This window comes from Danio aesculapii, chromosome 25 (assembly GCF_903798145.1).
Source record: "Danio aesculapii chromosome 25, fDanAes4.1, whole genome shotgun sequence".
Classification (NCBI taxonomy): Eukaryota; Metazoa; Chordata; class Actinopteri; order Cypriniformes; family Danionidae; genus Danio; species Danio aesculapii.
Genome location: NC_079459.1, coordinates 28537243 through 28565148, shown reverse-complemented (window position 1 = coordinate 28565148; position 27906 = coordinate 28537243). Strand labels below are relative to the sequence as shown.

The window sequence follows — 27906 nt, the reverse complement described above, 5'->3', positions numbered from 1 at the left end:
AACCTGAAGGCACTTGTGTGGATGTTTTCAGGTCAATCTGATGCAGTACATGAAGCTGAGCACTTCCAGAGACTTTCGCATCAACGCGGCCACGCTGGAGGCTGCATTACAGGAACAGCAGCAGGACCAAAGCCAGCAGGTGAGTCTGCATCTCAACATCTGCTGCTTCAGACACACCTTCAAGAGTTCAGTCGCTTTCACTGTTTCTTTCCTTCTTTCTTTAGACTGAAGATTCTCAGAGTCAAGCACCAAAGAAAAAGAGGAGGAAGAAGTGAGAGGAAGCCTCCAGTCATTGCACTTCTATCCTCTGTTCATTTCTGAGTGAGATTGCACTAAGGAGAGCCGTTTATCCCACAGATGTTATTTTGACCTTGGAGCTTGTCGTTTTAGTTTAGTCAAAGAGCCGTTGGTAATCTCTATAATCTGATAAATGTCCAGCACCTCACCTGTGGATATAAAAACATCAGCTTTGTTCATAGTATCACACTGACAGTATATAAAGACTGAACGCCTCATTTAGCTCTTAATATTGTGGTCTTAGAGACTCGAGTTCTTAAATGTTCACTGAATGCTGCTATAATCTATCTTAATAAACAAATACCCAAATGTCATCTGGTGAATTTCTTGAATAATCCAAACTGTCTGTAATTTGTTCCTCAAATTGAAGTGTGTTCTGTGCTGTTTTTGAGTAAAATGCACTTATTTAACTGTGTTTTTCACCCTTATGTACCTAAATAGCCCAATAATGGAGTAAAGTCAGTTTTTCAAATCTCTCAAAAAGTGCTTCACAAAGATTTACTGGCTGTGTTCCACTCCACGTTTTTGACTCGCTTCACTTGTTCCCTCAAGAGAATCCCTACCACCATATTAAAGTGTGTTCACTACAAGTGAATGAGAGAAGCTAACACGGGCTACGTTCTCTAACTTCCCTCTGTCTCGTTCCCTTAGATGTACATCATTGATTACATTGCTCAAGTGTTCACTACTGGTGAAGCATCTGGGAACATGCGTTTAAATGAAATGCCTTGGACATTTAGTTGCTGGAGTGGACACGAAGGTGACTTACTCCCTTTGTCAAAATCGAGGGTATGTCACTTGATGAAGAGACACACACTTCAAAATGGTGTTGGAGATTACTCAGAGGGAACAAAGAAAAAGGGAGGTTTACGAGTGTGTGTCAAAGCGGAGTAGAATGCAGCTTTGGTTAAAATCAAGGGAATGTCCAAAGGAGTGAGTTGACTTCATGTCCACTCCAGCATCCCATTTTGACATCTCAACAGCGTAGTGCTCAAGGGTTTAGGGCACTGCATTTAAACTCCAGGTCTTCCGTCTGTAGTGATTCTGCCAATTGATAAACATCCAAGAATACGAGAGACAGGGAAGGGAAAAAAAGCATTCGAAACACCATATGCTAGGGACACCCGCTGGCTAAAACCGTGTAAATGCAACAAAAACTCTTACTGGCTTTTTAAAATGTTAAACAGAATATAACTTATTAAATACAATTTCAATAAATCGGTTTTCAAGGCTTATGTCAGCTTTGCTAAACGAGTACAAAGTAAAATCAAGTAAAAGAGGTCAAATCAGATACTAGCAATGAAAACTACCTAACATGGTGTCTATTAGTGTTTATCTCGATCTTTTTCAGCTGTCTGTCTTGCTTTACTCTTACCTTGTGGTAACCCGTATCTCCGCTCAACTCCAGCAGGACTGGATGGTGTCTTGCAGTCCATCGTCACCTCTTTTCTTAAACACTTATCAATGTCCACTGCGCTGAAGAAGGCCACCGACTGCGGCAGATCCATCATCCCCAGTTTAAACGCAAACATGCACCTGAGAAAAAGCGAACAGGACATTTATTAATCCGCAGACTTCAGTGGGTAACACTGGAGACAGTTAAGATTATTATTCCTTTTTCTTTCTCAAATATTTCCCAAATGATGTTTAACCACAGTTCTTCCTATAATATTTTTTCTTCTGGAGAAAGTCTTGTTTTATTTTGGCTAGAATAAAAAATGTTTATAATTTTTTAAAAACCATTTTAAGGTCAATATTTTTAGCCCCCTTATGCAATATTTAGTTTTTGTAACACAATGACTTGCCTAATTACTCTAACTTGCCTAATTAACCTAGTTAAGCCTTTAAATGTCACTTTAAAGATCACAACTAAGTCTTGAAAAATATCTAGTCAAATATTATGTACTGTCATCATGGCAGAGATAAAATAAATCAGAAATGAGTTATTAAACTATTGTGTTTAGAAATGTGTTGGGGAAAAAAAATTGTTCCATTAACCAGAAATTGGGGAATAAAATCTCCAACGGGGGGCTAATAATTCTGGCGGTATGAATTTGAGGCTGTTGTTGACCTGGTGAGCAGGTTGGTGATCTGGAGGGCCAGTGCAGCTCTATATCGGTCTTCACTGGTCACCAGATAGCGAACTTCATCATGAATGCTGATGCAGAAGCGTCCGTCGATGTCATGCTCCTCGAAGAGCCAGCGCATGGAGACCAGCATCAGATGAAGATAATCCACCGCAGAGCTCTGGACCACCCAGTTCACCCTGCTGGTGATGAACTACAGCACAACACAAGATTCGTCAGGTAAACAGATGCTTTACTCACAATTAATCACATTTCTAGAAAATAAGTCACATGGCAAAATTAAGAATTAAAGGTGCAGGATGTAACTTTGACATCCTGGTTGAACTAGGTCTTTCATTTCTGGATTTCACCGTTTCTAGATGCGAAAAGCTCTCGAGTAAAAAAAAATGTTCATTACACACGTATTTCTGTCGAGCGTCGCGTGCACTGTAATCCACACGTGAGCCCAGTGTGCTCTCATGACGGGAAAATGAAAACAAAAACCTTCCTTGCAGCAAATTATAAAAGCAACTCCGACAACCCGTATCTCCAAACAATTCTTCTTTTCCCACTTGTTTTGGCAACACAACGTGGCGTCTCTCTGCCGTCTGAACACTGTACAGATACAAACAGTCTTCGAAGCTATCATGCATATTAATGAAGTTGCACCGCATACACAATAGAGCGCGCTGATTGGTTTGAACCAAGTCTCTCATGAATGAATGCAGCACACTCAGAGACATCACAAAATACTCCCAGGTACAGATGTCCAGTCTACAAGCTGGAATACACACAAGGATCTAATCGGCGTGACGCAGCTTCAAACATTCGTTTCAAACCGGAAGAACGGATTTGCTCGAAATTTCACTTTTATAGTGAAATATATGTGTCCTGATAGTGTTTTTAGCAGCATGGGACACATATATGACTGTCAACAGCTCAAAAAATGTGTTTTGGTGTTTCGTGACCCTTTAAAAAGGTAAATGTGCTATTATATATACTATTAAATGTCCTATTAGGTAAATGTCCAATTATAAACTTTGACACTGGTGAGGCAGAATGTAAATGTCATTGTAAAATGGCTTTAATGTTATTTGTGAATTTGTAAATATATATTGTAACGCAAAAATGATTGAGGTCCTCACCAAGTATTGCAGGAAAAGTCAACATTTTGATTACTGTGACAGGCCTACTCACCTCCTCCTGAACCGCAGACGGCTCCAGAGCTCTGGAAATCCTGCAGTTCAGCACTGGAGTGGCTGGTTTGTCAGAATGAGCGATGCTTTCCAGTTTATTGAACATGTGTGACTCTGTCCCGTCCGTCCACACTCGTCCCGCAGACAGATTCCACTTTTTCTTGCTCCCTCTAGTGGTGCTTAAAGGAAAACACAAGTGTATCATGCAGTTGTATACAGCACAGACCTGTATACTGTGCTCAGCATATATATAAGTACACCCCTCACAAATCTCTAATTTAAATGAATATTTTCTATGGGATGCTTTACAATATTATATTTGTGCATGTACATTAGATTAGTCAGTACTGAAACCAAATCAGGAGCTTATCTAACAAAATAATTTATGATAACGGTCCAAAATGAATACACCCAAATGTAAGTTAGGGAAAAATATTTTTAAAAGGAGAAAAATTCAAGCGAAACAAAAAAAAAGTATATATAATTTTGTAGTTTCCCAATATTTGGCATGAATTAAAATGCATTATCTTTCTAATACTAAAGATGTTCGGTGACTAAATTATTAGTTTAATAAATATATTTTCATTTTATTAATCCGTTTTCTTCAAATGCACCCAAATATATAACTTATAATTACTGAGAAATGGATAAAAATATTCATCTTTAAAATGGGGTCTACTCAATTATGCTGAGCACTGTATATGATGATGTGATATAGGTGATCAACAAACCTTTGAGATGCCACTTTAGAAATCTTCCGCAGATCCTGCAGTGAGACGGAGTCATCCTCAGCTCTTTCTACATTCACATTCAACTTCTGTAGCAGCCATTCCCCTTCCTCAGACAGGTGATACCTGTGCATGCTCAATTCATTAATACAGTGCATTCACTAATCGTTCATTCATTTTCTTTTCGGCTTAGTCCCTTTATTAACCAAGTTATCCGGCATATGTTATTACGCAGTGGATGCCCTTCCAGCTGCAACCCAGCAATGGAAACACCCATACACTCCTCCTGCATTCACACACACACTACAGCCAATTTAGCTTAGTCAATTCACCTATACAGGGTATATGCAGGAATCCTGAAAGTAATTTCAATACCTTTTTAAGACTTTTTAAAGAGCTTCTCAGAATATTTTAAGACCTCATCGCCACTTCAAGTTCTAATCAGAATCAAACCCCTAACTTGATAAACAGTTGTAGTTAAATAAATAAATGGAGCACAACCGTGCAACAGAACTCAGATACGCTCTGAAGAAACAAAGCTTGAAAAAATAAATTACAGGGTTTTCAGCGACAGGCTTCAGCTACTGTTAAAACTCGTCTTTCTCCAACCAGGAGTACACAAACTTACATTTTCCCATCTGTTTTGCTATATGGTTTTTAAGTAGTTAAATAGAGTTGTGACTGGTTATATTTTTAAAATTTTGTGGTGAAGCACTAAGGGCACCTACTGGCGTTGGCACGTACTTTTATTGCATACACCTGTACAACATATTACTGGGAGCGCTTGGATATTCAGCATTCTAAAAGGCGTCTGTGTGAGCATTGCATGCGACTTCTCGAGTGCAGGTGAAGCCTCCGTAGTCAGAGACCGTTTACTTTAGTCCCTTGTTTGAATTGAAATTCACCTAAGAGGTATGAAGTCTGTGGGTTTTAAAGAAGGGTGCTTTCTTTTTAAAAAAAAACCCTGCATCTGTTTTATATTTGCATTTTAGGTGCGGCCTGAAGGTGCTAGGTGTTGTTTTATATCATTTATTTGTGGCTGCCTTTTAAATTAGTCTCATCTGCTGTGGTTACTCCTTGTGGACATTTCATTAAATATTAGACACTATTTTTGTGCACAGCGTTTTGATCCTGATCTAACGTCTATATTCAATTTGATCATTACGCTGCATTGTGAACTTTATCTTTTGTGATTTTGTGCAGTTTGTTTCCTGGGAAAGTATTTTAGTAGGTGTGCATATCCACAGATGGATGGATGAGCTGTAATGTTGATGCTGAATTAAAGGGGAGTTTGTGTTGAATTGTGTGTGTGTTTAATTCATCACTTGCTTTAATCATTTTTATACACTGATTTTCTGTGTGGTGTGCCCCATAATCTGGTGTCATTTATTGCGGTCTCTTTGTGACTGTGGGTATTTAATTGGTAATTGTGATGAGACCATTTTAAAATTGTTTTTAATATTGAGTATACCATGGTGTGAATTATTAAATGTGTGCTTTTTTTTGTAAGTCATGTCTCTGTCTTAAATCAAAAACGAACCAGCAGGGTCCTTCGTATTGTTGTAACTTTTGTGTTAATCAAACAAGTGCTTCTTTATATGTTCCTGGGTAATAGCCTAGGTGGCGTAGTCAGGTTTTATTTCAATATTTTATAGCCAAGGGTGACACTAATATAAATCATTATTATTAAACTATTATCACTATCTTTCATTTTTAATATTACAATGTAGAATTACAACTAAATAATATATTAAGTAGAATAAAATTATTTAAACTCTTCTTGAATATTACTAATTTTATATCATTTAACAACATAAATCATTAACCCATTTGACTCATTTCGCCTTTCACTGTTGCTCTACATTTTAAGTTCACACTTGCTAATTATTTGTGAAATGAATGTGTGTGATATATTTTTTTCAAGATAATCTCCATTAAAAACATCTCACCTGTAAACTGTGCAAATGTTCTATTTTTTGCCTACCTGCGCAGTCCTTTGGTGAGCGCGTACATCTGCCGAGCTTTCCCGGCAGCCTCCTGTTGGCTGAGTCTGTGGTTAAACTGCATGAGCAGTCGCTCTGCAAACGGCTGACCGGCTCCATAAATGCGCCCATAGTTAAAGACCTTGGCATGTTCACGACTGATGCCCACAGCATCTGCAGTGCGGCTGTGCAGATCCGTGCCCTGACTCTTCTTTCCCTGCAGCGTCATCCAGCCGAATGCTGTGCAGCCTGCAAAACAGACTGAATCAATGCACTGCTGTAAACTGATTAAAGGTCCTGTGAAATTAAAATAAAACATTTTTAGATGTTAGTTTCAGCCTGTTCGTTTTAAGTATATCTAAAGGCAAGTGTGTTCCAGAAAATTCACATTTATAAAATAAAATATAAAACTGATATACTGATACTCATATAAACTGATATAAACATCCAAAAGCCTGTAGTTGGTCACTTTCGCCTAAATTGATCAACGTTTTTTTTTCACCTCATACTTTAGTTTCTCATTAAATCTTTTGACCAATCAAAAGCTCTCTAGTATCTGACATGCCCCACCCCCTTCATGATGCTTCTCATTTTTTGTGCCTGACTTCAACCACTCTGACTCACAGAGCAGTAATATAAACAAAGCACTATTGGTTGCTTTTTTTTTTTTAAAGGGGAGGAGCTTCTCTATGTCCTGCACTCTCTTTATGTTTCAGTTGAGATAATAGCCCCTTTCACACAGTGATACTGGTAAATACCCGGAAAATTTCCTGAACGACTTTATCGGTAGAATCAAAAAAAAGAGCTGTTCACACAGGCGAGGACATTACGGAAATCTTCTGAATTGAATTCTTCTGGAAAAGACCATTCACACGTCCATTCCAAAATACCGGTAAATTCTGACATCATTAACCAGAAATGACTTAGAAATGGCTGCGCTTGTATTTGTATCGATTTGACAACATTACAAACTCTGTGGATGGATGAGTATTGAGAACAACTTCAATGAAAACTTATGGAGGAACACTTTCGCATGTCGAGATGTTCATAATATGTGTGTGTGCTGGCGCTCACCGGCTGCTTCACCTGCACACGTTAAAGCTTAAATTTAAACAAACAACGTGTTATCATAAGCATTTTATCGATCATTTTTTCCACAGTTGGCATTAAGAAGGAACATAGAAACGTTATCTGACTAACAGCTAGCAGCTAAAAGTGTCTGGAAAAATATTCAAAGGCTTTTTTTTTCATAAACAGCGCGGACGTGAATGCGTCTGAATGTTCTGATTGGCTGGAGTAGACGTCTCATGTCAGCACGTTCTAGACGTAAACACACACTTTCCGGCAATGTTCCTTCTGCGTTCACACAGCGCAGCATTCCAGCAAATTACCGGTAATGTTACAACTTCTCTTTCCGAAAAATAGCCGAAACGAATTTGCCGGTATTTTTAAAAAGGGCCTGTTCACACATGCAGTCTGTATGTGTGAAAGGGGCTTATGTCAAACATCGAATAAAAAAAAAGACACATTTCAAAGCACTTTATGGGACCTTTCAATATTTTGACAGTTTGTTTTCATTATATAAAGCCTTCAACAGATGGCTGGTAGGAACTACTATTACTTTAATTACTTACTCCTTCATGAGCTTGTGACATCACTAACTGCAAATTTACATAAACCCCTGCCTCTGGTGTGAAGTTTCCAGGCAACGTCTAATGGATGGTGAGCTAATCAGAACACAGTGAAGCAGCTGACCAATCAGAGCCCATTGAGTACTTTTAAGGGAGGGGCTTTATAAAACCAAGAAGCAAAACATTCTTAGAAAAATGGAAACAGCAGTGGAGAATAACAAAGTAAAATATGTAAAAACTAATCCGATTTGTTTTAACTAAAAGGATGAATATGTTATGGAGAAGAAAAAAAAGCTGACTGACCACCCTCCTTTGTTAAAATCTACTTTAAGTTAATCTGCTTTTTGTATTTGTGAATTTTCCTCTCACAGTGCAATGTTCAGAAATCAGCATCTGGAGTACCGTGCATTCCAGCAAAGTGTGCTTCTCCCAGCATAGCAGCAATCCAGAGCTCCTGAGAATCCACGTCTGCTCCAACCAGATGATAAGCAGGAGGAACCTGAACCATAGCCTTCAGCTCACTGCCCACACGGTCCTTCTGCAAACACACACCCAAAACAAACAAATAAGCGCACAAATCAAACACAAACAAAACAAACACTTTAGTGTCAACATTACAGAACCAAATATCTACCACATTAGACAAAAAAATCTTACTTTCATAAATAAATGTTAAAAAGGTATAATTATGACAAAAGTCAAAATGATGACAAAACAATGGAATAAGATGTTCATGGTTGAAAATATCATCTTTAATATGGTACAATTTTTCCCCTCTAATTTCATTTTTATTCTTCATAACTTTCTAAACTTTCATATCTTTCAAAACCAACTGAGTTACAGTTTTTTTTCTCTCGGAGGCATCTCCATTTTTTATCTTCACTTAACTTCACAATTATCTTCACAATTATAATTGTAATGTAGAAATATTATTACAATTTAAAACTGGAAAACCTGTAAAATGTTATTAATTCCAGTGTTGATAAATATAAAATATATAAAAATATATGATATATATAATATATAATATAATATATATAAAAATAAATACTTCAGTCTCTGATCCTTTAGAAATCACATGCAATTACAGGAATAATTTAAATTTAAAATGGAGTAAATTAAAAAAAGTTCATGTATATATTTTTTTATTAATATTTTTTTTAAAACATTATTTTACAGCAAATTAATGCAGTCTTTGTCAGCATACCCGAGCATTACTTGCAGTCAGCCATGTTGGCTCTACAGCTCTGCGGGTGACCGTTCCTGCTGGGATGACCTGTGGTAAAATGGCCCCATACTGTCCTTCCTCATCATAATCCTGATGTCTGATGAAGGAGCAGAGAGGAGGTCACACACGCCGTGATGTTTTCAATCAAACACATCAGAAGATGAACATACAATCATGAACATACAGTCTGACGGAGCGCGGCAGTTCTGCTCTCCGGAGCCACACCACCATCTGAGAGCTGCAAAAACAAGACCAAACATCAGCAAAGTATTCAAAACAGTCTTATTTAACACAGGATTCCCATTCTAAACCAAATATGTCAAAGTCCCTGACTTACACTGACTAAAAGGCTGAATTAAAGGGCTAGTTCACACAAAAATGCTTACCCTTCATTTGAACAAAACCAGTTTGAGTTTCTTCTAATTTTACTATTTTTTTCCACTGTAGAAGTCAATGAGTGCCAGCAACCAGTAGTGGTGTAACAGATCACAAATCTCACAGTTTGGATCACATAATGGTTTTTTTAGTCAAGGATCCGAACATTTTTTTTTCAGATCAGCCAAAAAGAGGAGACTACAAATGTAATTTACCTTCCATTTATTACAAAAGCAGTGCTTCAAGACACTTTTGGTTTTAGCAAACAGAAATTAGAACCTGTTTTAAAAATAAAATGAAGATATAATTGACTGAACAAAAATAAATAGTAGAATATTCAGTGCTGTGAAAACTTCACTGTTACTACTGTTGCTGATAACGCTAAATGTAGAAATCTCACATTAGAATCTGTACAACATATATAATTTTTTTTATCTCATATTCAACAATGGTTCAGTTATTCACTTATAAAACATCACGTTTCATTGTTAGATGTGTCAATTGTAAAGAATTACTCAGTGCCATATTTATGATGCCTGGTTATCACCACCTATTGGGTAAATAATGTAATTGTTTTCTACAACTTTCATTTTTGAGAGTCAAGTTAAATGCATATGACAGTGATTTGAATCTACCATAAACATCAGTGGTTTTATCTAAACTATAAACTGTTATCCCGGTATTTCTGTTATTTGACTGTTTGTACTTTTCAAACACTGAATGCATTATTGCAGGCTAAACAAGTAGACAGAAAACACCTTTAATAACCTAAGAAACCCACCACATCCTGAATAACCTACCACATCATTCTGTCATCATTGTATTTTACAGGAAAGCCTTAATTTATTTAAAAAAAAAAAAAAGAAAAAAACTAAACATACAGTATCAGACACATGTTTGGGATCATGAAGACATCTTATTCTGTTTACCAAGCCTGCATTTATTTGATCAAAAATACAGTTTACAAACAATAAAATTGTGAAAGATTGTTAGAATTTAAAGTACATTTTTTTCATCGAATGTAGCTTCAAATGTCATTTATTAACGTAATTTAAGCACCATTACCCCAGTCTTCAGTGTTGGATATCAGCCAATATGATTTTATTTGGCTATTTTAATTGCAATGTCCAAGTCACGTGTTCCCTGTAAAGAGAGATTTAAAGTGTCGAACCTAATGCGTTTTTGGGCATTTCTCCAGAAGGAAATCATCTTGTTGATCTCCAGGGCCCGTGTGGCATTCGTTCCCTCTCGTCCCGCCTGAAGCGTCCCACTCTCCATTTTGGACAGGAAGTCTTTGGAGAACGGGCTTCCCACATTATTCTCATTTCCATCCTGTAATTATAAACAGCTGGAGTCATAAGTGATGCCTGAATGCGCCGTGTGTAGGGGACAGAAACGCAGTCCTGCACCTTATGAGGGAGTTTGAAGAACCAGCATCCAGAAATGTTCACATCATTGTACGGTCCGTTTCCATGGTGATAGGGACACTCGCCGTTCAAGCTTTTGGCTACGGAGTTTACTTTTTTCTAATGAGACAATAAAGCTATTATAACCAAGAAGATCTTTTCAGCCTTTTCAAAGCATTTAATATGAACATCCTGTATTATGATAAATATATAAATAAAAGAGTCATAATAAACATATTACATTGTTGTAAAATGTTATATATTTTAATATTTAAATAAAATGAATGATATTAAAAATATATAACATTTAAGGGCACAGTATGTAATTTTCACCACTAGAGGGTGTGTATTCCTCACAAACAAAGGCGTATCTTGATGACGAGTGTAGAATTAGCTTATTACACGCGGCGGCCAATTTAAAACACGAATGCAAGGCTGCGGTGGGAAGAACCTCGGAAGTATAGGATCAGGGCTGTAAAAATTCCAACAACATTCCGTGGACTGCAAACCTCCAGCTGTTGCCGTGATTTCAAAATGCAGTGGTGTAAACATCACTTTAATATCATTCGGTTAAGATTAATTTAAACAATTAAACACATATTAGGCATCAAACTAAATCACAAACACTTTAATGGCCCATTTCCACTGAGAGGTACAGTACGGTACAGTATGGGTCAGTACGGGTCACCTTTATCGGGCTTGCATTTCCATTGCCAAAAGGGTACCCTTTTGGTGGGCTTGCTGTACCACAGAAAGTTTCAGAAGACGTAATTTTTACTCGAAGAAGAGTCACAGTAAAGCCGTACAGTAAAGGCGTTTTTAAACACAACTGATTGGCCAGGAAAGTCATCAGTTCGCCGCACTTCACCGAGTGCAAACAGATACAGGGACACTGGAGTGTTTTAAAGCCACGAAGATCAGTCGATTGCTCGTCTAGGTTTGGTTTAGGTTTTTGAGTTTGATAAATGGCATCTAAAAGGTGTGTTTGGGAAAGAAAAAGTCAGCTAATTTAGTGCCATTTTCCTTAACATAGCTGAAAATGAGGTCTGATATCCTATTTTATTTTCCCTATCCATTCTGAATGGACCTTCGGGTTACTCGTAAGGCGGTGAAATGATAAATTTGTGTCACTTTCTCTTCGAAGATATACAGCCAGGTACACAACATTCATGTGTGACTCAGGCAACACTTCAGGGTTTCTTCCCACCGCAGCCTCGAGTACACTTTTAAAATGGCTGCTGTGTGAAATCAGTCTATAATGGGAATTGTGGTCATTTTTATATCATACAGAAATCTCTAAAGCAATTGCTGATAAGAGAGGAGCGTGGTGCGTCACGAAAGCAGGAGACCGCTTCTGTTACTTCCACTCATGGAGAAACATAGAGAAGCAGCAGTGACTAAACATGCTCCATCTCACTAGTTAAAATTGCTTATTTATCTGGATTTGATCATTCTTCCAAACATTTGGGAAGCAAAATATATAACACTGTTTGAGTGTTGTTTTTTTTATATATTTTAATGAATAATCCTACATATTGTGCCTTTAATAATGTTTGTTAAAAATATGTGTTTTTCTTTTGGTTTAAACAATGTTTAAATGAAGCCAACCGTGATCCTCTTGGATGGGGCTGCTGTACTGAGTGCTTCATCATCAAACGTCTCCAGTCGACTCACTTCTTCAACCTACAGTACACACATGCAGCAAAAACATTTAGACATAGATGAAATTTACCTCTTGCAAAGAAAATATCAGCCCTAAATCCTATTAAGTGACATGCAAAGCTCTAACCGTCTGCCAAACAGCAGTATCAGTCAACATGAGCTCATCAGAAACAGGACTGTCCGGATACTGAGGCTGTTCCTTCCCCTTCTGTTCACAGTACTCCTTATAGATGCGCTCAATTGCCCTGAAAAACAACTTTCAGTTAGGACACTTCATATTTATTGTCCTAATAAACACATTAGTAGTTGTATTTTACCTGTATGGACACACAGGTCCTTCAGTTTCCTCTGAGATCTCCAGATTGTCTCTTCGACCTGGGACCAGATAACCCCATCCGTGCTGGTCGGTGTAATGAAGGGGAAAACCGTCCCACGTGAGGCCCATGAGTTTGGGTGTGATCCTCATCTGGAGACTGATGAGACTGGCTCCAGGAGACCAGTCCTCAGCCTCAGACATCTTCACACACAGCTTACGGTACCAGCTGACACAATACACAATACAAACACACAAATTAGGGATGGGCAAAAATAATTACAAGTCTTTTCAAATTCGTCAAATTCAGATTTTAATTTCAGATTGAGAAAACAGTTTCTTCCAGGTGCTCCGGTTTCCCCCACAGTCCAAAGACATGTGGTACAGGTGAATTGGAAAGGCTAAATTGTCCGTAGCGTATGAGTGTGAATGAGTGTGTATGGATGTTTCCCAGAGATGGGTTGCGCCTGGAAGGGCATCCGCTGTGTAAAACATGTGCTGTATAAGTTGGCAGTGCATTTCGCTGTGGCGACCGCAGATTAATAAAGGGACTAAGCTGAAAATAAAATGAATTAATTAATTGTTTTTGTAATTAATTATACAAATAATTCAAATATTTGAGTTATTTGACTGTTTATATATCTGTCCAGATATATAAACAGTCGCCCAATTAGATTTGGTGGTGACACATGATTAATACTATTAATATCATCCTTTTACACTTTTTTTTTTTTTTATCCGTCCAAGAAAGCCAAACATTCGCGATCGATTAACCAGTGGAAAATCTTCTCTCGCTCTGCACATTTCCTACTGCTGGTTCTGTGTGCGCGAGAACTGTCAACACTACCACAGACAACCTCACATGCTCTGCAGACCCACATTTTGTGGCAAAATTATTCCGACCATAGTTTCTGAATCTCCTACAATGTCCTGGATTCGGCTTTTGCATTCACTTTCTAAAATTGCCATTATTTGTATGCATTTTTGCATTACCTTTTTACAGCTGACTGCACGCGCAGAGCTGCGAGAGAAACATTAAGTGATTAATTATTTAATAAATGACTCGATAAACTTTACTATACTTTACTTGGAGATAACAAAATGACATCTATACTGGCTGCAAAATATGTGTGCATTATTAGAAACTGCTAATCAACTAATCTGCCTTATTTAAATAATCTACACTTTTTATTCTTGTAATTATATTAAAATTGTTTAGCAATTGTCCATTTTTATTCCTTTTTCTGTTATTTATTTCTCATTTGCTGTATATTTTAATAATTCAATGATGTTAATACATACTTTATACATATCTAAAATGCTTTGGCAATACTGTATGCGAGAGAGGGAGAGATAGAGAGAGGGGGAGAGAGAGAGAGATTTTACAAAAAATTTATTACATTAAAACCGACACAATATTACTATAAATAAATCAATTCAAGTTGTATCACAGAAAACCATATGTTAAATAAGTGTAAAAACAACACTGTTCTCATCTACACAACACAAAGCACTGTTATGGCACCAAATATTTTCAAAAGTGTCCAAATCATCCATTTGTACATAGTAATTAAAATCAGTTAAGACTCTTGCTTGTACCATACTTGAAAATACAATTACTACATTATGTTCTATGTTATTTTCAATTTTCCTCCTACTGCTCATATACACAGCCATTTTTGCTTGTCCTAGTATAAAGTTCAATAATTCACAAGAAAATCTCTTCCTCCTTACATAGTTTAAACCGAGGTAAACATTTCAACAGAGAAAGTCTCACAACACCTTGCAAAAATTATTTGCAATAACCTAACACATTTCAAAATATAGTTAAAAATGTTTTGTTTTTTTTGGTTTGTCGTATGTAGTTGACCGTTTATGTGCTGTGGGTAACAGGTTGTTTTTTTTGATAGATAACAAAAACAAACCACCCCACCAACTAAACTCTGGTTGGAAGAAATGATTAAGGTAGTCCATTTGGAAAAAAAATTATCCCTGCTAGTAAATAAATTAAATAACTTTGATAAGATTTGGTTTCCTCTACTCCTATATCTTAATTCAGTAACCTAACCGGATTAATCATGTAGTGTTGACCATACCATCAGTGTGGAATGTGTTAGTCCCATGGGTGAGGTGGGAGGCGAAGGCATGGTTCTGTTTGTTTCATTTGTTTGTTGTACTATTTTGCGGGGGGTTTTTTAATGTGTGGTCTCTTTTCTTTATTTTTATTTTTTATCTTTATTCTTTGTAATATAACTAAAATGGCATGCTATAATAACTATTGAATTGCTTTTTAATACCATAATAAAACTTTAACACAAAACTAACCACTGTTGTCCAATGACTTGCCTAGTTAACCTAATTAACCTAGTTAAACCTTTAAATGGCATATTAAGCTGAATACTGGTATCTATCTTGCTAAATATCCAGTAAAATATTATGTACTGTCATCATGGCAAAGACAAAAAAAGTGTTATTAGAAATGAGATATTAAAACTATTATGTTAAAATGTGCAGAAAAAAAATCTTTTCTCCATTAAACAGCACATGGAAAAAAATAAATGAATATAAACATTTCACAAGCATGTGAATCAGAATGAATTCAGGACATCCGAATCAATACCCAGGCTCAATGCAAAGCGTGATTTAACTCTGATGGGGTAACAGGAGAGCAGTTCACCTGGGATGGGCAGGTAAGTGCTGTCTCCTCTTCGGCAGGCAGCTGACAGTCTCCTTCAGCCGCTGTAAAAGCTCTCTGCGGGGGTCTGAATCTCCCTCTTCTTCTTCTAACGGAGGACCTGGATCTGAAACACCAAAGAAAAAAAAATCATTCAAAATACCAAAAAAGAAAAAAATCCACACCACAGCAATCCTGTAGAGCTCTCAAGGCTTAAATGATGATTCTGTTCCCATTATCCCAATTCTCACATCTCTTAACCAATTAACTTACAAGTCTTGTGTGATTATTGATAAAACTAAATTAATAATATTTTTAATATAATATAGATTTAATATTTTAATTAAATCTATATTAAATAGAAGTAAATATTGAATCAATAAAAATATGACATGTTTTATAAAAATTTTATCCTAAATGAGATTTCAAAAATAATTTATGTGATTTAAAGGAGACCTATTATGCAAAAATCACTTTTATAAAGGGTTTAAACAGTTGTGTGGCAAAAGTGTGTGAATACAGCCAGCTTCTAATGGTGAAAAGTTATAATTTTTTATAATCACACTTGATAAAAACATGTGAGATCCAACATGTGTACGTGTCATCAGAGGGGGAAAGCCCCGCCCATTAGTGACTATATGTCCCTCATTACCATAAGATAGTCTTGTTTTTGAATCTGACACTATGCTGACACACAGGCATTTGTAGCTCCACCCTCTTCCTAAAAGACCACAATCTCATTTGAATTTAAAGCGACAGTCACCAAAATGGCACAATTATGACCAATGCCGAAAAGGGGCAGTTTCAAAGAGTTTTAGAACATTATTTGTGTGGTATATTGTGCTGAAACTTAACATACACACTCTAGGAACATCAGAAACGTATTTTACTTCTTGTAAAAAGTGCATAATAGGCCCCCCTTAATATAATTTTAATGTTATAATTTTTTTTTTTAGAAAAACTTTAAAACTTTCATCTTTTAAAGTCAGCTACAGCTAATTCAGAACCAAACATGTTTAAAATGGTTAAAGCAATAAAAACACACAATCATAAAGAATGATGTAACGGGAAATAAGAGAAACCTTTACCCTCAGGCCAGTCTATGGCTTCACTGCCATTTGCAGCTTCTGTTGCTTCAGCCTCCTCTTTGGCTTTCTTCTTACCTACAGGCACTTTCTTCTGTTTGAATTCCTGAACATCCCAATCCAAGTCCCACAGCCAGGGGTCATCTTTATACCTGTCCAGCAGACCAATAATCATTAATATATTGAGCACTGAAATCTTTTACATCATTTCAGTTCTATCTAAACCAACTACAAACTGCATAGTCTTTTAAAGAGACTATGTTCCTTCAATGGCTCTATTTGTCACATGGTTATTATGAGGGTTAAGGGGTGCATGTTTACCGATCATCCTGCAGTAACTGGCAGGCGTCATCAGCCAGAATCATCAGAGATTTCTTCATCTCTCTTTGCAGCTCTTCATAGGTGGCCTGGGCATCTTCTAAGTACCGCCTCCAGTTGTGATTGACAGGAAGGTAGCACACGCCCATTTCCAGCATACCTGCAAGAGTCACTGGATGAGGACACCTGGAAAAATAAAAACATGAGTGACAACTAACTTAACCCTTGTGTATTGTTCAAATGTACTACCCTTTTGTTATGTTGGTGGCTGTTTTCATCCCATTTACTTCCATTATAATTACATTTATTGATTGCAAAGCCATGACACCATTTAATCATGCATTCCTGAACACTTTGACAGGGAAAAAATCACCAACAATCAAGAATGCATGATAATATGGTGTCATGGCTTTGCAATCAAAAAATATAGTTATAATGGAAGTCAATGGGGCAAAAACAGCCACCAACATAAAGGGTAGGAAACTTGCCCTGAGTGTATTGTTGAGTTTTGAAAAATTTCGAAGGATTTTCCCAAAATATGATTTGTCAGTAACAATCATTTCATTTGCTGAAACAGAGAAAGTTGTGGCCAAATTAGGACTCAAAAAAAAAAAAAAATCACCACAGAGTGGATGAAAACATTCCCAACAGTACATAAGGGTTAAAAATAATATGCTTTAAGAGAAACTATGGCAGGATTATGCAAGCAATGTGCGCTAGTGACAAAATTATATCTTTATTTCTGTCTGGATTGAGTTTGTTTTTGTGATTTATAAATTGGCACAAAAGTCACAAGTAGGTGGCGACACATTTCTGTCTTAAACAGATAGTTCAGTCAAAAATAAAGTGCTCACCATTTAATCATACTCAAGTGGTTGTAAATTTTTATGAATTTCTCTTCTTTTGAACACAAAACCAAGATATTTTGATGAAAATTGGGAGAAAAGCTGCATTGACATCCATAGTAGGAACAAAAATAGGCAATGGCTGTTTTTTCCAGCATTCTTCAGAATATCTTCCTTTGTGTTCAACTGAAGAAAAAAAAACTCAAACAGGTTCATTTGGTTGAACTTTCCCTTTAAGGAGTGATCTGTTGAAATGTGCTGCTCTGGCTTTTTTTAGTTAGAAAAAAGGGAAAAAAAAATACTTGAGAAAAATACTTTGTGTGAAATAAAACTGACACAATATCAACTTTATTTATTGAACTGTGAACATCTCTAATCATGTTCACATGAGCTGAACTCTTCCTTGAAACTGCACTCTTCCTTGTCTGATATTACTTAATTATGTCATACCTTATGAAAAAACAAAAACATATTCAGGTGTATTTTTTTGCTCTCATAACTTGAATTCAAACTGCATTCTAATAGATGTCATAAGTAAATACATCTTTACATAAGATTATTTAAATTTACTCTCTACATCTTACAAAGTTTGTCTTGATAAAAATCTCATAGCATTAAATACTGGGCAGTCCAAAGAAATACGTTTATAGTTAAGATAACATGTATCTAGAAATTGAAAGTGTCATACCGCTCCATAAAGAGAGGCAGCTGTTGAGTGAAGACCTCGTGAGTGGCCAAAACATCAAGAGAACAGTACTGCATCAGCTCCTATAGCACAGTAAACACAGGAGATTTATTCATTTATTTATTCATACTTTCGTGAAAGCTGGTTCATGTAGTGTAGACAGTTTGTTGGGTCTTTAAAAATCAGCATGAAAAGAAAATAGCAAATTTCTCTATAAACCAGCTTCTTAAACAACATGAAAATAAGGGCGGGACTTGATTTTGTTTAAAGGGTTTGATTGGATGGTTGTAGTTTGCTATTGGTTGATCTAAATGACAGGCTGATCCCGTCCTTACACTTAGGGATGCACCGATACCAATACCAGTATCGGGTCGATACTAGGTTAAAATAGTTGTACTCATATCGTACACAAAATGCTGATGCCACTAAACAGTATTTCACTATGTGTATGTAATTTATTGTCCTACTTGACTTTAATGTCTTAATGTATAACGACCAACCAGAGAAGAGATGTCATTGATAATGGAGGGAAAGTTGGTTAAAGATTACAAGGCCACACTGACCCAAGTTGTGCAATATATCCCCGTAAAAAAAATAAACATTTTTGCTTACCTGAAAGTTTCCCCTAATGTCAGACATGCTGCCCTTCACGAACAACTCCCTAGATTCTTTCATCAGAGGATCTCCTCCCACATAGAGAGCATGAACGTCAGCGAGGTTATTAATACTGCTGATATTAACCCATTCCCATGAGCCAATCTGCAGGAGAAAATACATACAATTCATTCCTGGTCTTCAGTATTCCTAATTAAACATTATAATCTTTTTTTTTTATTGTTGTTGTGTATTGTAACTTTTTATTGCAAAGAAAATATTGCATTTTACAACATTCAAACCCCATATCGCCATTCCAAAAACATCCCCTAAAGAGTAACATCAAAAAAACAAAATAAATAAAAATTTAATTAATTTTCAAATAATTTATTGCAAAGAATTTTGCATTTTGACATTTTATCATTTTTATTATAACAATTAATATTATTTTTATAATATTATATATTATAGTTGTTCAAATATTTTTATTGGAAGAATTATTGCGATTGACCTTTTATAATATTTAAACCTCATTTCACTGTTCCAAAGAAAACGCATAAACACAGTAACATCAAGAAAAAAATAAAATGCAATAAAATTAATATTCAAATGATCAAAATTCAAGTAATTTATTTCAATAAATATTGCATTTGATGTTTTATCATTTTATTATAACAATTATTATTATTGTTGCTCAAATATTTTTATTGCTAAAATTATTGCATTTTGACATTTGATCCTTTTTATTATAACAATTAATATTATTGTTGTTTATATACTTTTTATTCCATAAAAGATTGCATTTTACATTTTATAATATCCAAACCCCATATCGCTATTCCAAAGAAAAGCCCTCAACACCGTATAATAAAATAAAATAAAACAAAATAAAAGTATTGCTTTAAATAGGTTGGCATATTAACCCTTGGAATTACAGTAGTACCCACTTGTCCAACTTCAATTTACATACAGGATATCCAGATCACTGAATAAGTTATACATTTATAAGTAATATAAATCTTATGAATAAAATCTTATAAATGATAATATTCATTCATTTTCTTTTCGGCTTCTGGGGTCGCCACAGCGGAACGAACCGACAACTTATCCAGCATATGTTTTACGCAGCGGATGCCCTTCCAGCTGCAACCCATCACTGGGAAACATCCACGCACACTTATTCACACACATACACTACGGACAATTTAGCTTACCCAATTCACCTATAGCGCATGTCTTTGGAGCACCCAGAGGAAACCCACAAGAACACGGGGAGACCATGCAAACTCCACACAGAAATGCCAACTGACACAGCCGGGGCTCAAACCAGCAACCTTCTTGCTGTGAGGCAAACGTGCTACCCACTGCGCCACCGTGCAGCCCTAAATGATAATATACATTCATAAATTAAAAGGATGCCATTTCTCAAGAAAGAAAAACCTCCCATACCGCATAAATTATTTTTCATTTTCCTTTTTTTATTTCAGGAAAAAGCTTAAATCCCTTATCTACAATCAAACAGAAGGTGTCGGAGGCAGTGCTGTATTACTGTTGATCTGACAACAGCTGTGAGCTCTGCACAAACCTTCGGTCCCTCTGGGCGGCGGCCAAGGCGTTTCATGTGCTCCTTAACTTCCTGTAGGCCTTTTCTCTTGCCGTATTTGCTGGCCATCCAGAGCGAGCGCTGAAACCCCGTCAGGCCTGATATCGCCATGTGGAGACTCATTGTATCCAGAAAACGCATCTTGGAGCCCTAGACAGACCCAAAAGAACATGCATGATAGATCCGTTTCACAAAACATCAGCCAATATTTTTTTTTTTTTTTAAATCCGTATCAATTAATATCAAAGTCCTTTTAAAGCAAGTCACTTCACTTGACGGCCATCTTTGAAATGAATCTTGACCAGTATGCTCGGGCATTCTGTTTGAATGGGGAAACATCAAACTCTCCAAAATTGTTACGATTACATTTCATATCAGGAATCACCAATAAAATTAAATAACTGTCTCTTTAGTACCATTTCTGAACATTCGAATAACACAAAATCTGCAGCAACTCACGTCTGGTCTGAACCCGTCCCCAGAGAGTCGTCAGTCTATAGAGATTGCTGATTGGCTCCTGTACTAGAAGGCAGGGCTTCATTCACCATATTGACCGTTACACTTTTCCCCATTCAAAACTATACGAGTGACATGTCTTGCGTATTCTATAGCCTTTGTTAATATTGGATATTGGATTATGCATGTTTAGATTTACTGCTTTAACATACTTAAATATGGAATAAAATACAATTGTAGAGTTCAGATGCAAAAACCTCTAAATGCGTCTGAAATTTTCTTCTAATATGAGCATTTTATCAGGCTCCTCAATGTAGTTTTAGTAATATCACTTTATGGCAGAGAATAATTCCCTTTCATGGTCTTTGAAGTGAATTAACTCAACATATACTCAGGAGGCTGAAAAAAATTTTTCATTTTCAATGGAAATTTCAGACGCCACTTAGAGGTTTTTGCATCTGAACTCTTCAATTGCTCATTGCTGACAGTTCATTGTGCATAATCTAGTGTTAACAAACACAACTTGATGAATTAATGAAGGCAGAAATTGACTACTAAAAACTTAATTGATAAACGCTGTTAGAATTATTGGTGATTGTTATGTCTTTAACTGATGTAGTTAATATTTTTACTTTATTTTACTGGTATTTTATTATTAAATGTACTGTCTTAATATTTTATTTTGTATCCCCAGTTATATTTACTTTCAATTTATTTAACATGTAGAGATCTTTATCACTTTCATGTCTATGTTTTTCATCTTTTTAAAAAAAAATCATTATAAAAGCTGAAATATTTGTTACAATAATACTCTATTATTATTATTATTACTACTTATCTATTTCTGTATACAATATTACATTATTTTATATTATTATTATACTCAATAATACAATACTATTTTATTTGTGTTATTGGTCACACTATATTTTGATGGTCTGTTTGTTACATTGCATCTACATGCCAAGTAATTCTCATTGGATTATAAGTAGACTGGTAGGTTGGGGTTAGGGTTAGTGTAAGTTGGAACGTACTTGTAAAGTTTCTTATAGTCAGTTAAATGTCTGTTTAGCAGCAGTATCATCAGATATGAAGCAGACGGTCTACTAATACTCAAATGGAAGAATAAAGTGTTACCATGTTATTAATTCATTTAATCATTTGATTTACTTTTATTATTTATTATTAATTCAATCAAATCCCATGCAGTTCCAGTGTGAACCTCAGTTTGGCACACCTTCATGTACAATATGTTCTGACACCTATATTTGCTTTTAATATTTTCACCACTTTCATTTTTAAATGTTCAGACTTAATTTATTAGTTTTAAAGATCAAAAAACAGAATTTGACTATTGTTGCAACCCTAAGAATAAAAGTAAGAAATGAGTCTTACCTTTAGTAAGTACTGTTCTTTAATGTGTGCCCGGTCAAAGCTCACATTGTGTCCGACCACTAGCCGCTCCTTCCACTCGCCGCCCCTTGGCTGACTGGAGTTTCCTAGGGTCTCCAGCGGGATGAGATCCGCCAGGGTCAGGTCACTCGACCAGGCGTACCGGTCCTCCACCAGCCTGTGACTGCACCACGAGTACCTCAAATACAAAATACAAAACAACAATTAGTTTAATTAGCTAAAATCTGACCTGTTAGAAATGGACAATACAGATTAGGGCTGCACAATATATCCTTTCAGCATCAGGACATTCGCAATAGTCACATTGCAAGATACTCAACGTTAAGTCAGAATTATAGTTGACCAGAAGTAAATGAATGATTTAACAATCAACCAATGATGGCATAAACACCGCCGTCTGATGATTGATAGACACTCTCATTAGCATGTTGAGCTGTGGAAAAGTAAAAACAAGACTATGTTCAAGAATGAATAGAAATTTGAAAACTTTCAGTTTGGCATTTTCTTATTCCCCCAACATTTGTGTAATTTATTTAATTATTTACATGTCTGCATTATTAATTATTTATATATTCATTTATGCAGGAATTTGTGGATTTTTATATGCATTTATTTATTTGCATATTTATTGTTTTATGCAGGAATTTATTAATTTATTTACTCATTTATTTATTTATTAGCATAATTATTTATTTGTTTCATTTATGCAGAAATGTATGGATTTATCTACTCATTTATTTATTTATTTGTATATTTACTTATTTATGCAAGAATTTATGGATTTATTTACTCATTTATTTATTTACTTATTAGCATATTTATTTATTTATTGTTTTATTTATGCAGGAATTTATGGATTTATCTACTCATTTATTTATTTATTAGCATATTTATTTATTCATTGTTTTATTTAAGCAGGAATTTATGGATTTATTTACGCATCTATTTATTTACTTGCATATTTATTGTTTTATTTATGCAGGATTTATTAGCATATTTATTTATTCATTCATTGTTTTATGTATCCTGTAATTTATGGATTTATTTACTCATTTATTTATTTACTTATTAGCATATTTATGTATTTATTGTTTTATTTATGCAGGAATTTATGGATTTATCTACTCATTTATTTATTTATTTGCATATTTATTGTTTTATTTATGCAGGATTTATGAGCATATTTAATTATTTATTCATTGTTTTATTAATGCGGGAATTTAAGGATTTATTTACTCATTTATTTATTTACTTATTAGCATATTTATTTATTGTTTGATTTAAGCAGGAATTTATGGATTTATTTACTCGTTTATTTATTTATTTGCATATTAATTTATTTATTGTTTTATTTATGCAGGATTTATGAGCATATTTATTTATTTATTCATTGTTTTATTTATGCAGGAATTTATGGATTTATTTACTCATTTATTTATTTATTTGCATATTTATTTATTTATTATTTTATTTATGCAGGATTTTATGGATTTATTTACTCACTTTTTTTTTATTTGCATATTTATATACTCATTGTTTTATTTATGCAAGAATTTAGGGATTTGTTTAATACTTTATTTATTTAATTGCATATTTATTTATTTATTGTTTTACTTATGCAGGAATTTATGGATTATTTACTCATTTATGTATTTATTTATTGGCATATTTATTTATTTATAGTTTTAGCAGGTTTTCGTCCACCATGAAATAGCTCTGTTTGGAAAGAATTTATCATTTTAGATTGATTGAGATGATTCTCATCTGCATACAATCTCATAAAAAAAATTTAAGCATAAATTAATGCAATAAAGAAAAGTTACAATTGAAACAAACTGTTTAATCATTTTCCGAGTCTAACAGTATACATTTAGAGTAATTGAATAATAAATATTAAAAAAATTTATACAATTAATTGTTATTAACGTTACTGACAGTCCAATTTCGCATGCCTGAATGCTTTTAAAATCCCCATACACTCACAGGTCTCAAAAACACATGGAAATAATACATTATAATACAGATTCAACACTGCGAATCCTGTGATGTGACTATTGCGGATTGACACATTGCCATATCAATGCTAAAACTATATATTGTGCAGCCCTAGATAGAATTTTTTTGTCTAAAAAAAATGTAACTGAATTAAAAAAACCTCACCATGCAGTAGGAGAAAGGGCCACAGCCAGTGTAGGACAGTGTCCCTCCGCCATGCAGACCTCCACATCAAACACCAGGGCGTTCTCATCTGGAAAATTCACCTTATGCCTCTCTCCAGCCACCCCATACCGTGTCCAGCCCACTTCCCAAGCCCACTCCTGGGGCATTCTGGGAATCTGTGCTTTCTGAAGCTGGCTTGCTGCTTCAAGGTATGGCAGACTCTGCTTTTGGGCAAGCAGTCGGAAGTGTTCGTCAATATTACTTCCATACATTTCAGGTAATCTGAGCTGGACGTCAGGCAACAGAGACGTTTCTTTCCCCCACAGTCCATGACGCTCCAAGTGTTTAATACTGCGTTCAACATCCTCGTCTGTGTATTCCTGCATCTGTCCTCGAAATATCTGCTCCTGCAGGTTTCTGGAGAGCATCTGGATGTTGAGGGGGTTCAGACGGGTCTGATCTGAGCCCTGCTGGGGTTTGGGTTTTGCAGAGCTGGAGCATCTTCTTACCCAACCGCCAGTTCGTATGAAGGCCTGCCACCGGTGGCATGATATCAGACGAATCAACATCGTCTTAAAGCATCTGATCAAACATACTCACAGACGTCCTGGAAAATGATAATAAAAGCAGATGCAATTCACAGATTAATTGATGACTATTTTCACTTTATCCATTCAGTTTAACTAAAATAACTACAACTAAAATGACCAATTATTTATTAATTTAAGATTAATAAATTAAATGTTGAAATAAACAACTAAATTACTTAAGCTGTACATAAATTAACATGAAAGCAGACATTTTAAAAAATAAATACACAACAAATGTTTAACAAACAAAGCTAATATAAATGGAAAATTAATTACTAAAACTAATTCAAATATTAATGAAAGCTAAAATAATATATCAGTGATACCACAAAATCCCTGCTTTATTTTGAACACAAACCTATAAAAAGACCAAAAGCAGCTAAACTAAAACACCACCTGACAAACGTCTTGGTGTCTACCCAAGTTTTAGGAACAACAAATAATAACTTGACTTCTAGTTGATCATTTGGTATCAGAAGTGGCTTATATAAAAAGGCAAAGGCCTCTAGATTACGCTTATTTTACCAAAATAAAATATGATCAGGTCTTGATTTTTAATTATTTAATTAGGACAGTAAGGTCTGACTTTGCTTAGACAAAAGTCTTGTCACTTAACAGAAATAATGTACAGTATAGAATATAAAGTCATGCTGCAGTGGAAACAGAATGAATATTGTGTATGAGTCCCATGAGCTTAGAGGACTGCATCCATACATCTCTGCAATGACTCAAATAACTTATTAATAAAGTCATCTGGAATGGCAAAGGAAGCGTTCTTGCAGGACTCCCAGAGTTCATCACGATACTTTGGATTCATCTCCAATGCCGCCTCCATCTCACCCCAGACATGCTCAATAATGTTCATGTCTGGTGACTGGGCAGGCCAATCCTGGAGCACCTTGACCTTCTTTGCTTTCAGGAACTTTAATGTGGAGGCTGAAGTATGAGAAGGAGCATTATCCTATTGAGGAATTTGCTCTCTACTGTGGTTTGTAATGTAATGGGCAGCACAAATGTCTTGATACCTCAGGCTGTTGATGTTGCCATCCACTCTGCAGATCCCTCGCACGCCCCCATACTGAATGTAACCCCAAACTTGACTGATTTCTGTGAGAATCATTTGTTCATGCAGGTTCCAATAGGTTTTTTGCAGTATTTGTAATGATTAGGATACAGTTCAACAGATGATTCATCGGAAAAATCGACCTTCTGCCACTTTTTCAAATCATCAACTGGAAGTCAAGTTATTATGTGTTGCTCTTACATTAGGGGTCGACGTCAAGACTGTTGTCAGGTAATGTACAACTTTAAAACAAAAACAGGAATTAAAAGATACAAACTTTATCTTACATTAAATTACACATATAAAAATATGTTTATTGGCATTTCATAAATGCTGTTATTGCTTTTAAGTATGAATAACAGTTAACTGTTTTTTATTTTCCTGACATAAAAGTAAAAGCACATAGCTGAGACTATTTATTGCAGATATACGTATAAGGACAGCTATTTAAATTACTTAATTCAATCATATTTCTTATTTTATTTAATCAACAAGAACTCGTTTGTATCTCTGTCACATTGTAGTAACAAAACATAAACATACCTGATTAACCACCGAAGAACAAACACGACGCTGCCTGGTTGTCCATGCTGTTGTACTGTCAAACCGCTGACTTTACTGTAAATTCAACATTTTATTTCCAAACGCAACAACTGACCCAAAACAAACACATTCAAACACACCACACGCTTACTGTCAGCGACATGCGAAGAAATCACCTTACTGGTGTGTGCAGCACAACTCCCTCACAGCGACACCCAATGGTTTGTAGCCACCTGATAACCATATATGACAATATTATTTGTTTTCTTTAACGTCGGAGGATATTTTTCACAACAATAATAACGATTTGAATGTGAATAATTACTGAAGATCAAATAAAATGCAAAAAAGTCGCGATTCTTCAAAACTTTGGATCGGAGTCTTGGCAACGTGATTGGAAGGTTACAGTGCAACGTCAGCATTGCTTGTTTAATATTCATGAGATACCCGTAGACATAGTAGGATTTAAAAATGCGCTTCACCTCAAATTCGCTGTTTCATCAGGGCATAGACAAAATTTGTTAGATTTTCTTTGTCTAGATGTCTATATTCATATATCTACGCAAACGTGTCGTTTCGTCTCCTCGACGGTGAACATAAAACGGGACATTCATGCATCGGTAGTACAGCGGCCTCGTGGCCTAATGGATAAGGCGTCTGACTTCGGATCAGAAGATTGCAGGTTCGAGTCCTGCCGGGGTCGAATTTTTTCTTATTATATCATATAATTGTATTTCTGTGCTTTAAATAAGTGTTTTAAAAACACGAATAACATTTTAACCAAGACAATCTTTTCATATCAACCAACCATTAGGTATTAGGTATAGGCCAATCAACCAACCATTAGGTATAGGCCTAATGTCATATAGCTTTGATCGAGCATTTAACTTCTTTCAAAGTCAATAACACAACCAAATTTTTATGAATGTCGCAAAATGTCTCAATTAAAAGGAAAAACAAAATAAGGCTAATTTTAAATAATCTTTAAACATA

At 35.4% G+C, this 27906-nt stretch overlaps 2 protein-coding genes and 1 non-coding gene across 4 annotated transcripts in view; 2 read left to right on the top strand and 1 right to left on the bottom strand.

Moving 5' to 3' along the window:
- Positions 1 to 611, top strand: part of fanci (FA complementation group I) — a 32044-nt gene extending 31433 nt beyond the window's left edge. Inside the window, exons 37-38 of one of the 2 annotated variants that reach the window (XM_056451376.1) lie at positions 32 to 139; positions 225 to 611. In XM_056451376.1, the coding sequence (XP_056307351.1) occupies positions 32 to 139; positions 225 to 275 (159 nt within the window). In that variant the 3' untranslated portion in view covers positions 276 to 611. Of the gene's footprint in view, positions 1 to 31 lie in introns of both variants that reach the window. The other variant, XM_056451375.1, reaches the window with a different exon arrangement.
- Positions 361 to 27066, bottom strand: polg (polymerase (DNA directed), gamma). The gene is made up of 23 exons (XM_056451377.1): positions 26914 to 27066; positions 24718 to 25324; positions 22540 to 22735; positions 20671 to 20838; positions 19104 to 19250; positions 18495 to 18574; positions 16965 to 17147; positions 16647 to 16795; positions 15562 to 15685; positions 12889 to 13113; positions 12699 to 12816; positions 12518 to 12592; positions 10913 to 11029; positions 10675 to 10835; positions 9313 to 9366; positions 9108 to 9225; positions 8303 to 8438; positions 6272 to 6518; positions 4291 to 4413; positions 3561 to 3738; positions 2369 to 2577; positions 1673 to 1833; positions 361 to 446 (listed from the first exon to the last, which is right to left on the bottom strand). The coding sequence occupies exons 2-23, from the start codon at positions 25284 to 25286 to the stop codon at positions 361 to 363; spliced, it is 3624 nt and encodes a 1207-aa protein (XP_056307352.1). The 5' UTR covers positions 25287 to 25324; positions 26914 to 27066.
- Positions 27067 to 27543: 477 nt separating this feature from the next.
- Positions 27544 to 27616, top strand: trnar-ucg (transfer RNA arginine (anticodon UCG)). The gene has a single exon. It is a non-coding gene; the product is annotated as a tRNA-Arg (tRNA).
- The last annotated feature ends 290 nt before the right edge of the window (positions 27617 to 27906 follow it).